General features: G+C 42.1%; 1 protein-coding gene across 2 annotated transcripts in view; it reads left to right on the plus strand.

Annotated features, from left to right (window-relative positions):
- Positions 1–12,028, plus strand: part of GK5 (glycerol kinase 5) — a 95,557-nt gene that overhangs the window by 49,128 nt on the left and 34,401 nt on the right. For both annotated transcript variants that reach the window (XM_062213806.1, XM_062213814.1), the window contains 2 exons: positions 339–465; positions 1,985–2,089. In XM_062213806.1, the coding sequence (XP_062069790.1) occupies positions 339–465; positions 1,985–2,089 (232 nt within the window). The remainder of the gene's footprint in view (positions 1–338; positions 466–1,984; positions 2,090–12,028) is intronic.

Below are 12,028 nucleotides of genomic sequence, written 5' to 3' on the forward strand. Positions count from 1 at the left end.
TAATGAATGAAACCTATGTAAGTTGAACATAAGAAATCTTAGTTGATTATTTTGGTATAGGCTTTTCTGTGACATTCATCCCTGAGATGTTTTATGTGATACTTCAGGATCGGAAAGTAAGTTGCCCATTAAAGATTCCTAAATTATTAGTTATCTGCACGCTGTCAGTCCTGTCCCATACTTGTTACTCCCTGTTCTCTGAGATTTGTTTTTTCAGGGAAAAGGAAAAAAGAAAAAATCATTTTTAACCATGAGAATTCATTAAATGTAGCAATAGGGAGTACTGAGTGGCACCACCGCTAAGGACAGTGGCTCTTATGTTTGAACGTTTCTCATAGGTCGGCGACCAGCAGTCAGCCATGTTTGGAGAATGCTGCTTCCAGACAGGAGACGTGAAATTAACCATGGGAACTGGGACTTTTTTGGATATTAATACTGGAAATAACCTACAACACACTGTGGGAGGTAAATAGTTAGAATTTAACCTGTTCATTAATAAAATAACACTTCTATTTTTGTTTAACTTTTGTGATACACTGTTTTTCCATTTTATGGTAACGATATCCTCTAATATACTTTTTATTATTATTCTTAAAGAAAGTTAATTTCCATTTCCTTTTTTCCCTTTTAAGTTAAAAGCATAAAAAAAAGATAAGAAAGATGTTATGGAAAAAATTCAGAAGGATTCAGATATTTTGGTCAGTTTTCCAAATATTAATCTGTGACACATGTTATTATTTATTTCCAGTGTCTTACTAGGGCTCTAAAATTTTGTGTGTGTTAGAAAATTCTTCTTTTGCAAATTTTTTAGGGGAATAGTTCTTAAATAGTAATCCATGCATGTTTAGGGTTTCAATAACAGTTGCTGGGGCTGGTACTGTGGCATAGTGGGTAAGGCTGCCACCTGTGGCACCGGCATCCCACATGGGCACTGGTTCAGGCCCTGGCTGCTCCACTTCCAATCCAGCTCTCTGTTGTGGCCTAGGAAAGTAATAGAAGATGGCTCAAGTCCTTGGGCCCTGCACCCACGTGGGAGACCCAGAGGAAGCTCCTGGCTCCTGGCTTTGGATCGGCACAGCGCCAGCCATTGCAGCCAATTGTGGAATGAAGCAATGGATGGAAGACACCCCACCCCCTCTCTGTCTCTCCGCCTCTCCGCCTCTCTCTGTGTACCTCTGACTTTCAAATAATAAGTAAATCTTTAAAAAAAAAAATAACAGTTGCTGAGAATTTGTTCTTCCTAATGGAGGAAATCCTGGAATGTGCAAGCCAAAGAACTTTGGGCTTTAGAGCCGTACTCTGGAAGGCTGGGGCTCTGAGTTTGAGCTCAGGTCCTCTCACTTAGTTACTACAGGGTTATTTTTAAAATCATTTTCTACCTTCTGTCCCTGTCCAAAATCTTCTTTTTCCCCTAACTGGGAAATTAAAAGCTAGAAAACATTGATTACTGTATTAAGTCATTTCTATGGAGGCATCTTTGGAAACCAAGGATAAACTCAGCAGCATAGTTAATTCTTTAGCCAGCTAATCTCATGGTCACCTTCTACTTTTCAATTGTAGTATTTACTGCCATGTTTCTAGAGACAGAGACATGCTTCTGACCAGTAAAAACTAACATTTATTCTTCAGATTATATGCTAGGCACTGTGCTCAGTTCCTTTTATGTGTTAACTATTTGTTATTAATTATATTTATTAATACATTTATTTATTAAATTATTATTAAATTTATCCATTTATTCTTACGGCAGCTTTAGGAGGCAGGTCGTTTTACAGCCAAGGAAACTGAGGGCAAGAGGTTTCATCCTGTAAACCCACAGCTAGAAAATGTGAGAGGGCTGGGATTTGAACCCAGGCAGTCTGACTTCAGAGGAACTCTGCTCTTTTTCTTTTGAGCTAATAAAATTGTTCCATTGTAGAAACCTATGATGAGTTACGTTTTTATTATATGACTTACATTTTTTTTTGTTTATTTGCTTTTTAAGGATTTTACCCATTAATTGGGTGGAAGATTGGGCAAGAAGTTGTGTGCTTGGCTGAAAGCAATGCAGGAGACACTGGTATTGCCATAAAGTGGGCTCAGCAGTTAGGTGAGTCATCTTTGAAACAGATTTCATAGGCCGCATTTAAGTGATGGAAGAACAAAACAGGATTGCAGATCAACAGGGAACAAGTGGATTGTTCAAATAAATATTAAAGTAAAATAACTTGTACTAGAAGAAAGCTTGGGATATTTTTATGATATCGGGATGGGTAAAGGCTAGATATTGAGGCCAGGAATCATAAAGAAAAAGAATAATAGATTTAAGCATATAAAATATTAGAATGTATAGAGATATCATAAGCAGAATTGAGATACATTAATAAAAATAATTTGTAGCAAATGACAGAAAAATTAAAACAACCAAAAAAGAAAAATTAGGCTGGCGCCGCGGCTCACTAGGCTAATCCTCTGCCTTGCAGCGCCGGCACACCCGGTTCTAGTCCCGGTCGGGGTGCCGGATTCTGTCCCGGTTGCCCCTCTTCCAGGCCAGCTCTCTGCTGTGGCCAGGGAGTGCAGTGGAGGATGGCCCAAGTGCTTGGGCCCTGCACCCCATGGGAGACCAGGAGAAGCACCTGGCTCCTGCCATCGGATCAGCGTGGTGCACCGGCCGCAGTGCGCCAGCCGCGGCGGCCATTGGAGGGTGAACCAACGGCAAAGGAAGACCTTTCTCTCTGTCTCTCTCTCTCACTATCCACTCTGCCTGTAAAAAAAAAAAAAGAAAGAAAAATTAAAACAACCAAAGAGAGAAAGGACAAAAGTATAGGCATCTCATAATCAAATGACTTATGAAATGCCATTTATTTTCAATAATCAAATACATGTTTAAGAAATGATACTGCTCATTATTGTCTTGTCAACCTGTTGTCATAAATTAATAAGTTTGATGACGTTTGGCATTGGTGGAAATGTAGAGAAAAAATTATTTTTTAAATAAATTTTTATTGTTTATTTTCACTTTATTTGAGAAGTAGGTTCACTTCTCAAATGCCTGCAACAGCTGGGCCTGGGCCAAATCAAAGCCAGGAGCCCAGAACTCAATTCAGGTCTCCTGTGTGGGTGGCAGGAACAAACACTTGAGCCATCATCCCTGTCTTCCCAAGTGTACATCAGCAGGAAGCTGGAATAGGAAGAGGGTCTGGGACTTGAACTCAGGCCCTCTGGGGGGGATGCAGGCATCCCAAGCTTCATCTTAACTGCGCACCAAATGCTCACCCCAGGAAAATGGTGTTCTTGTGTCCACCGGGATGAGTGTTAATTTGTTTGGCCTTTGTGGAGGACAGTTAGGCAATATGTATCATTTTATGGAGTCTAGACACTTTGCCCTCATTTCTGTTCTTTGTTTTCTATGAAAATAACCAGACTGATGTACAAAGATATGTGTCCATACATGGGTTTAATATAGCAACTGGGAGTAAGTTCTGTTTATTAATCAATCTTTAATTAAAAATCAGTCTATTCATACGATGGAACATTGTACAATTGCTTAAAAATAACAATGCGGTTGCATATTTTACTGACAGGGAACGTTGTCTGTGATACATTAAAGATGAGATGAAGCAATTACAGAATAACCTGTATAATTTTTTTGCCTTTTGTTTATTTGTTGAGATATAATCCACCTCTTTAAATTTTTCTTTTAACATTTTCACAGAGTTAAGCATCCATCAGTACAATCTAATTTTAGAATACTTTTGTTCCCACTAAAATCCGTACACATTAGCAATGACTTCTTGTTTCCCTCTGCTCCTACTCCATTTCCTGTCTCTATGGATTTTTGCCTCTTCTGACATTTCATATGAATGGAATTATATAATATATGGTCATTTGTGACATGATTCTTTGACTCAGTATAATGTTTTCTCTTTTTTTTTAGAAGCTACTGAAGTATTTTTGTAAACTTTTTTATTCAGCATAATGTTTTCAAGGTTTACACATTGTGTAGTATATGTCAGTACCTCTTCCCTTTTATTGGCTGTATAATATTCCATTAGATAGATGTACCATAATTAATACATTATTCAGTTAAGGAGCATGGGGGTGTTTCTGCTTCTTTAGTTGTTATGAATAATGAACATCCTGATTTTTATAAACACTTAATGAAGAAAGTATGAAATGGTATATTTCAAAATATTAACGGTGGTGTCTCTGATGCTTACATTATGGGGCAGGCTGTGACTTTGTACTTAGCTTATTTGAACTGAGCTGATTTTTTAAATTTATTTGACAGGTAGAGTTATAGACAATGAGAGACAGAAAGGTCTTCCTTCTGTTGGTTCATCCCCCAAATGGCCGCTATGGCTGGCGCTATGCCAGTCAGAAGCCAGGAGCCAGGTGCTTCCTCCTGGTCTCCCATGAGGGTGCAGGGGTCTAAGCAATTGGGCCATCGTCTACTGCCCTCCCGGGCCACAGCAGAGAGCTGGACTGGAAGAAGAGCAGCTGGGACTAGAACCCAGCGCCCATATGGGATGCCGGCACCGCAGGCAGAGGATTAACTAAGTGAGCCATGGCGCCAGCCCCTGAACTGAGCTGATTTAAAGACAAAGATAGTTCTGCTGGGAGAAAACACTTGAGGAGGAGAAAGCCAGTCGGTTTCTTCCTTTCTTTCTTTTTCTCCCCTTTCCCTTTAGCCTGCACCTGCATTAGAAGTGTAAGATTATTTATTAACTAAAAAAGGTAACTGCAGAGTTCTTTATCATTTATAGGACTCTTCCTTCTTCATGTGTTTCTTTTACTTGTAGTATTCCGGACACATTTCTTCAGATAACTGTATTTAAGTTCCATGGTTCTTCTGTCTCAGTTAGACCTCTCCTTGGTTTGGTTTTGTGTCTCCAGAAGATGCAGGGAGAAAGCAGAGCAGCTCATTCACATTTGACAGATCCAAACCTGATCATTCCTGAGCTCGCATGCCCCCAGGTACACGTTATCCCCAGGAATTACTCCCACCACCTGGGTGGGATGAAGCTCATTCATTGTGAGTCTCATGTGGCAAAAACTCTTCTGGGAAATGGGGCCAGATGGCCTTGACTCTGAAAAGTGATGTGGTTTCTCGTAGAAGCACAAGCCCTTCCAGAAGGCCTGTCCCATGCCTGGCAGGAAAAGGAGGCTGTTGCTCTAACTGGAGGAAGAGAGACTTCAGAGCTGAGTGCTTTACCTTAAAATTTCAGGCACTGACATAGTTATATATTAACTAGTATCTGTGTGAAATTCACACAAAACATTGACATTTATTTGAATATATCCCTTTGTGAAAACTCACTTTAATGCGTGTACTGAAAAAATAATCAAGTTTTATTCAGGAGCAACACAGTACATCAGAGCACGTGGAACCCTGTCATCTCTGTGAAGCTGTGCAAACTCTCAGCTCTGAGCCTCAGGTGTATGTGTGGCCTGCTAGGCTAGTCCACTCTGAATGGTGACTTTTTTCTATCTTATTTTTTTTTTATTAAAGGCTATTTTCTACCCATAGAAGGTACCTGGGAAAGACACTATTAACTCATTTTTTAAAATTTATTTGACAGGTAGAGTTATAGACAGAGAGAGAGACAGAGAGAAATGTCTTCCTTCCATTGGTTCACCCCTCAAATGGCCGCTGCAGCTGGCACTGCGCCGATCCGAAGCCAGGAGCCAGGTGCTTCTTCCTGGTCTCCCATGCGGGTGCAGGGCCCCAAGCACTTGAGCCATCCTCCACTGCCTTCCCGGGCCACAGCAGAGAGCTGGAGTGGAAGAGGAGCAACCGGGACTAGAACCAGCACCCATATGGGATGCTGGCACCGTAGGCAGAGGATTAACTAAGTGAGCCACGGCGCCGGCCCCATCTATCTTTTTAGTGAGTTGAACAATTCAGGCTCAGGGGTAAAAGCTGTATGGTTTTTGTTGTTGTTTGAACAGATGTCTATATGTATTTTGTTTATTTATTTGAAAGGTAAAGACACACACAGAGAGAGAGAGATACCCTATTGGTTGGTTCACTCTCCAATATCCACAGCAGCTGGGGTGTGCAAGGCTGAAGCCAGGAGCAAGGAGCTCAATCCAGGTCTTCTGCATCGGTGAGAGACCCAAGTATTTGAGCCATCACCTGCTGCCTCCCAGGCTATGTACTAGGAGGAAGCTAGGATTCAAAGAGGAGTGGGACTTGAACCCGGGTACTTTGATATGGGATGCAGGAGTCACAATCAGCCTCTTAACCACTGCACCAAATGCCCACTCTTTAATGCTGTTTTAAAACTGTCCCTTCTAGGGGTGGGCGTTGCAGCTCAGAGGGTTAAATTGCTGCTTGGGACACCCGTATCCTATATCAGAGTGCCTGATTTGAGTTTCAGCTACTCCACTTCTGATCTAGCTTCCTGCTAATGCACCTGGGAGGGGGCAGAGGATGGCTCTACCTGGGTCCCTGCTGCCCATGTGAGAGACCTAGATGGAGTTCCTGGCTCCTGGCTGCAATCTGGCCCAGCCCTGGCTGTTGTGAGCATTAGGGGAATAGATGGGAAGTCTCTCTCTGTGCCTTTCAAATATAAAAGGAAAATAAATAAATCAGAATTTTTTTTTTTGAAAAAAAGAGGAAATGGGCATTTGACTAGTAAAGACACTTAAGATGCCTGCATCCCGTATCAGGGTGGTTCAATTTCCAGTTCTACCCCTGACTCCAGCTTCCCACCAATACAAACCCTGGGAAGCAGTGGTGATGGCTCAAATAATTGGATTCCTGCCACTCATATGGGAGACTGGATTGCATTCCCAGCTCCTGGATCTGGTCCCAGCTGTTGCAAGCATTTTGGGAGTGAACCAGCAGATGAGAGTTCTGTTCCTGTTTCTGTCTCTGTGCCTCCCAAATAAATTTTTAAAAATTTTAAATTAAAAAAGGAAAAAAAAAATAAAACTAAAGGTAAGGATATAGGAGAAAGAATGGAGAAAAAAAGTGTAGGTAATAGTCTCTTTTCTGAAATACTACTTTTTCAAAAAGAGGAAAAGTAATAAATTCTAGTGATTGAAAGTAAACTTCCCTTGAACTGAAGAAATTCCTGTTTTCAGGCTGAAATAGTTTAATAAGCTAAGCTAGGCTAAATAAATAAATAAATAAATTGACACAAATCTGGACAGCTTGTAAGTGGCTCCTCCAAAGGCTCCTGGAAAATGCATATTATGAAAACATTAGGCATGGATTTCAAAGTGTTTTGGTACCAAAATAAAGGCATACTAACTGGTTATAACATGTCTGAACAGGATCTAGTTTGAGGCACTAAGAAGATTAAGACATCTGCTTTGAAAGAGCCTCTCTCAAAGCAGCTGACATCGAAGCAAAAACAAACATCTAATTTATGGTGAAGCTTGGGTAGAAGAATGGTGCAATCATTGATCCTTTAAAAAAAGTTTATAGGGACAATGCCCCCAGAAGAAACCAGCAGTTTACAAATGGGTAATTTCTTTTTAAAATGTTTTTTATTTAGTTGTTTTATTTATTTATTTATTTATTTTTTGACAGGCAGAGTGGATAGTGAGAGAGAGAGACAGAGAGAAAGGTCTTCCTTTTTGCTGTTGGTTCTCCCTCCAATGGCCGCTGCTACATCTGGCGCATCTCGCTGATCTGAAGCCAGGAGCCAGGTGCTTCTCCTGGTCTCCCATGCGGGTTGAGGGCCCAAGCACTTGGGCCATCCTCCACTGCCTTCCCGGGCCATAGCAGAGAGCTGGCCTGGAAGAGGGGCAACCAGGATATAGAATCCGGTGCCCCAACCGGGACTAGAACCCAGTGTGCCGGCGCCGCAAGGCGGAGGATTAGCCTGTTAAGCCATGGCGCCGGCCTAGTTGTTTTATTTATTTAAAGAACAGAGAGACAGAGCCAGACGGAGATCTTCTTTTTTTTTATTTTTTTTATTTTTTAATTTATTTTTTATTTTTTTTTCTTTTTAAATTTTTTTTTTTTTTTTTTTTGACAGGCAGAGTGGACAGTGAGAGAGAGACAGAGAGAAAGGTCTTCCTTTTGCCGTTGGTTCACCCTCCAATGGCCGCCGCGGTAGGCGCGCTGCGGCCGGCGCACCGCGCCAATCCGATGGCAGGAGCCAGGTGCTTCTCCTGGTCTCCCATGCGGGTGCAGGGCCCAAGCACTTGGGCCATCCTCCACTGCACTCCCTGGCCACAGCAGAGAGCTGGCCTGGAAGAGGGGCAACCGGGACAGGATCGGTGCCCCAACCGGGACTAGAACCTGGTGTGCCGGCGCCGCAAGGCGGAGGATTAGCCTAGTGAGCCGCGGCGCCGGCCAAGACGGAGATCTTCTATTGGCTGGTTGGTTCACTTCCCAATGCCAGGAGCCAAGAACTCAATCCAAGTCTCCGATTTGGTATCAGGGTCCCAGCCACGTGAACCATCAGCTGCCACCTCCTGGGATATATGTCAGCAAGAAGCTGCAGTCAGGAACGAGGCAGAACTAGAACTCGGAAACTCCAGCATGGCATGCGGGCCTCCCAAGCAGTGTCTTCACTATTATACTTAATTCCCACCCCTGAACAACTCTCCTTTTTCTCTCTAAAGATTCTCTTTCTTTTATTTGAAAGTCAGAGTGATATGGGCCCCGCCAAATCCAGGAGGCAGAAATTACATTTGGGTTTCCCACGTAGGTGGCAGGGACCCAAGTACTTGAGCCATCATCTGATAATTCTTAGGCACATTGGCAGGAAGCTGGATTGGAAGCAAAGCAGGACTCCACCAGGCTCTCCACCATGGGCTACAGGCATCCTAAGTGGTGGCTTAGTCTACTGCACCACTATGCTCAACCCCAAATAACTTCTTTTTCAAGAGGGATGACACAATGTTGAAGAAGAAGCCCACAGTGGAAGGCTATCCACATGAAAATGTGAAGAAAACGTTAATCTTCTTCATGCCATAGTTGAAAAGGGCCAATGATTAACAGCAGAAACAACAGCCAAGGGCCAGCACTGTGACTCACTTGGTTAATCCTCCGCTTGCAGCGCCAACATTCCATATGGACGCCGGTTCTAGTCCCGGTTGCTCGTTTTCCAGTCCAGCTCTCTGCTGTGGTCCGGGAGGGCAGTGGAGGATGGCCCAAGTGCTTGGGCCCTGTACTCGCATGGGAGACCAGGAGGAAGCACCTTGTTCCTGGCTTCGGATCAGCACAGCGCCGGCCGTAGCAGCCATTTGTGGGGTGAACCAACGGAAGGAAGACCTTTCTCTCTCTCTCTCTCACTGTCTAACTCCATCTGTCAAAAAAAAAGAAAAGAAACAACAGCCGACACCATAAATGTCTCATTTGGTTTGGCTTACACAATTCTGACTGAAAATTTAAAGTGGAGCAAGCCTTCTGCTCATTGGGTACCAAAACTGTTGCACCTGGATCAGCTGCAGATAAGAGCAGAGCTTTAACTGAGATCAAGACCCTGAAGCATTTCTATGAAGAATTGTAACAGCAGCGGAAACAGCCTGACCAGTTAGCTCTGAAGACAAAGCACGATCAAAGCAATGGCTACCAAGAGGTAGAAGTGGTCTGGGTCAATAGCAAAGGTCATGGCAATCGCTTTGGAATGCTCAAGACATTTTTGCTTGTTGTCTTTCTGGAGAACCAAAGAACAATAGCATCTGCTTACTAGGAGGGTATTCTGAGACAGCCAAAGCTGTAGCAGGAAATCTCCCAGGAAGCTTCACCAGAGAGTCCGTCTCCACTGCAACCATGCTCCTCTTCCCTCTTCGGATCCAACAAGGGCAATGTTTGAGACTTTTGATGGAAGATACCAAGAATCCAGCTTACAGCTCTGATCTGGCTCTTTCTGACTTTGTTTTGTTTCCTAATCTACTTGAAATTCTTGCAAGGGCACCCATTTTTCTTCAGTAAATAATGTAAAAGAAGACTGAACTGGTTAAATTGCCAGGACACCCAGTTCTTTAGGGATGGATTAAGTGGCTGGTGTCCTTACTTACAAAGTGTCTTGAACTTGAAGGACATTACGTTTAGAAACAAAGCTTCTATTTTTAATTTTTTTTCTTTTCTTTTTGACAGGCAGAGTGGATAGAGAGAGAGACAGAGAGAAAGGTCTTCCTTTTTGCCATTGGTTCACCCTCCAATGGCCACTGCAGCCGGTGCATCTCGCTGATCCAATGGCAGGAGCCAGGTGCTTCTCCTGGTCTCCCATGCGGGTGCAGGGCCCAAGGACTTGGGCCATCCTCCACTGCACTCCCGGGCCATAGCAGAGAGTTGGCCTGGAAGAGGGGCAACCGGGATAGAATCCGGCGCCCCAACCAGGACTAGAACCCGGTGTGCCGGCGCCGCAAGGTGGAGGATTAGCCTGTTAAGCCACGGCGCTGGCCTCTATTTTTAATTTTTAGCACTTAATTCCATTTTCTGTTAACTCTTTGAAGTTCTCTTTATGTGAATGAATTGTCTGAATTCCAAGGATAAAGTAAATTTTAAAGACAAGAGTATAGTCTATTTATAAAGGAAAAAGAATCGGACTTCTGGAAGTTAATTATAACATTTGGAAAGCAGAACAATATCTACACAATGCAGAGAAAAAAGACGTGAGTCAGTATTCTGATGCTTACTTAAGATACTCATAGTAAATGAAAAAGGGACATTTGTTAGTAGTGCATAATATACTTTCTGAGAAAATTATCAGGAAATACTCCAGCCAAAAGGAAATAGGACAAAGATATCAACAGGTAGGAAGTGTACAAAGAAGGTGGTTTTCAAATAGCTTTTTAAAGGATTTCTCCCACCCTACCTCCCACTTTGATGATAGTTCTGTTTGTTCTATTGTTTTGGAATCAGTCGTATACCAAACTGATAAAAGTGTTCTTACACTAATATAAACACCATTTCTATACACTGAGAACATTTGGTATCCTTTACAGAGACTGAGATTATCTTTTTTTTTTTAAAGATTTGTTTATTTATTTATTTATTTGGAAATAAATACAGAGAGACAGAGAGAGAGAGGTCTTCCATCCACTGGTTCACTCCCCAAATGGCTGCGCAACAGCTAGAGGTGAGCTGATCCGAAACCAGGAACCTGGAGCTTCTTCCAGGTCTCCCTAGCAGGTACAAGTGCCCAAGGACTTGAGCCATCCTCAGTTGCCTTCACAGGCCATAGCAGAGAGCTGGATCGGAATAGGAGGAGCCTGGACTAGAACTGGCACCCATTTGGGATACTGGTGCCACAGGTGGAGGCTTAACCTACTATGCCACAGTGCTGGCCCCACTAAGATTATCTTGACACTAAAAGGAGACCTTAAATATTGCAGGCTTTAAGAACGTTATGTAAGGATGGTTGTTCAAAACAAAATAATGTTTCTGTTAATTATTTCAAAATGGTATTTTTTTTCTCCCTATAAATGCTTCAATTTCATGGTGTGACTTATGGGGCAAGTTGTTGGTCAGGAATAGACAACATTTTTTCTGTCCTTCATTCTTCTTTTTGTTAATTTATGTTCTTAGGTCTGTAAAGATCTCTTTCAACACACATGTGTATGTGTGCACTCACATGCTCACGTGTACACACACACAGAGTTCCTGTTCTCAATGCCTTGCTTAGAAAAGAAAAAGGGTGGACCATCTCAGCCTATTATGCAACACAGTTAGAATTAAACAGTAAGAGAAGAATTCTGTAGTAATTCATATGGACTATGTTTTCCTAATTATCATGGGGGCCAAGGGAAACATTGAAACACAATTTAATAGTCTCCAAGAAATGGAGAAAAAATGATGTAATTCCATAAAAACAGTAGATTAGAAAATGATGAATCTTGTTAATAAGAAGAAAAAGGAATGCATAATAAACTTGCAAGCTAAAAAAGATGAGATGTACAAATCATGGAATTGAGAAATGATAAAAAAGTAAAATTAATAAAGTAAATCTCTTTTTGAAATACCTGAGGATTGATACCTTGAGTATTTTTCACTTAGTATATGTATACATTAATATATAGTGAGAGAGGGAAGAAAATGAAAAATATTTTAACTTTGAGTTTTGAAATAGTTTCTCAA

Source organism: Lepus europaeus, chromosome 2, assembly GCF_033115175.1.
Source record: "Lepus europaeus isolate LE1 chromosome 2, mLepTim1.pri, whole genome shotgun sequence".
Lineage (NCBI taxonomy): Eukaryota > Metazoa > Chordata > Mammalia > Lagomorpha > Leporidae > Lepus > Lepus europaeus.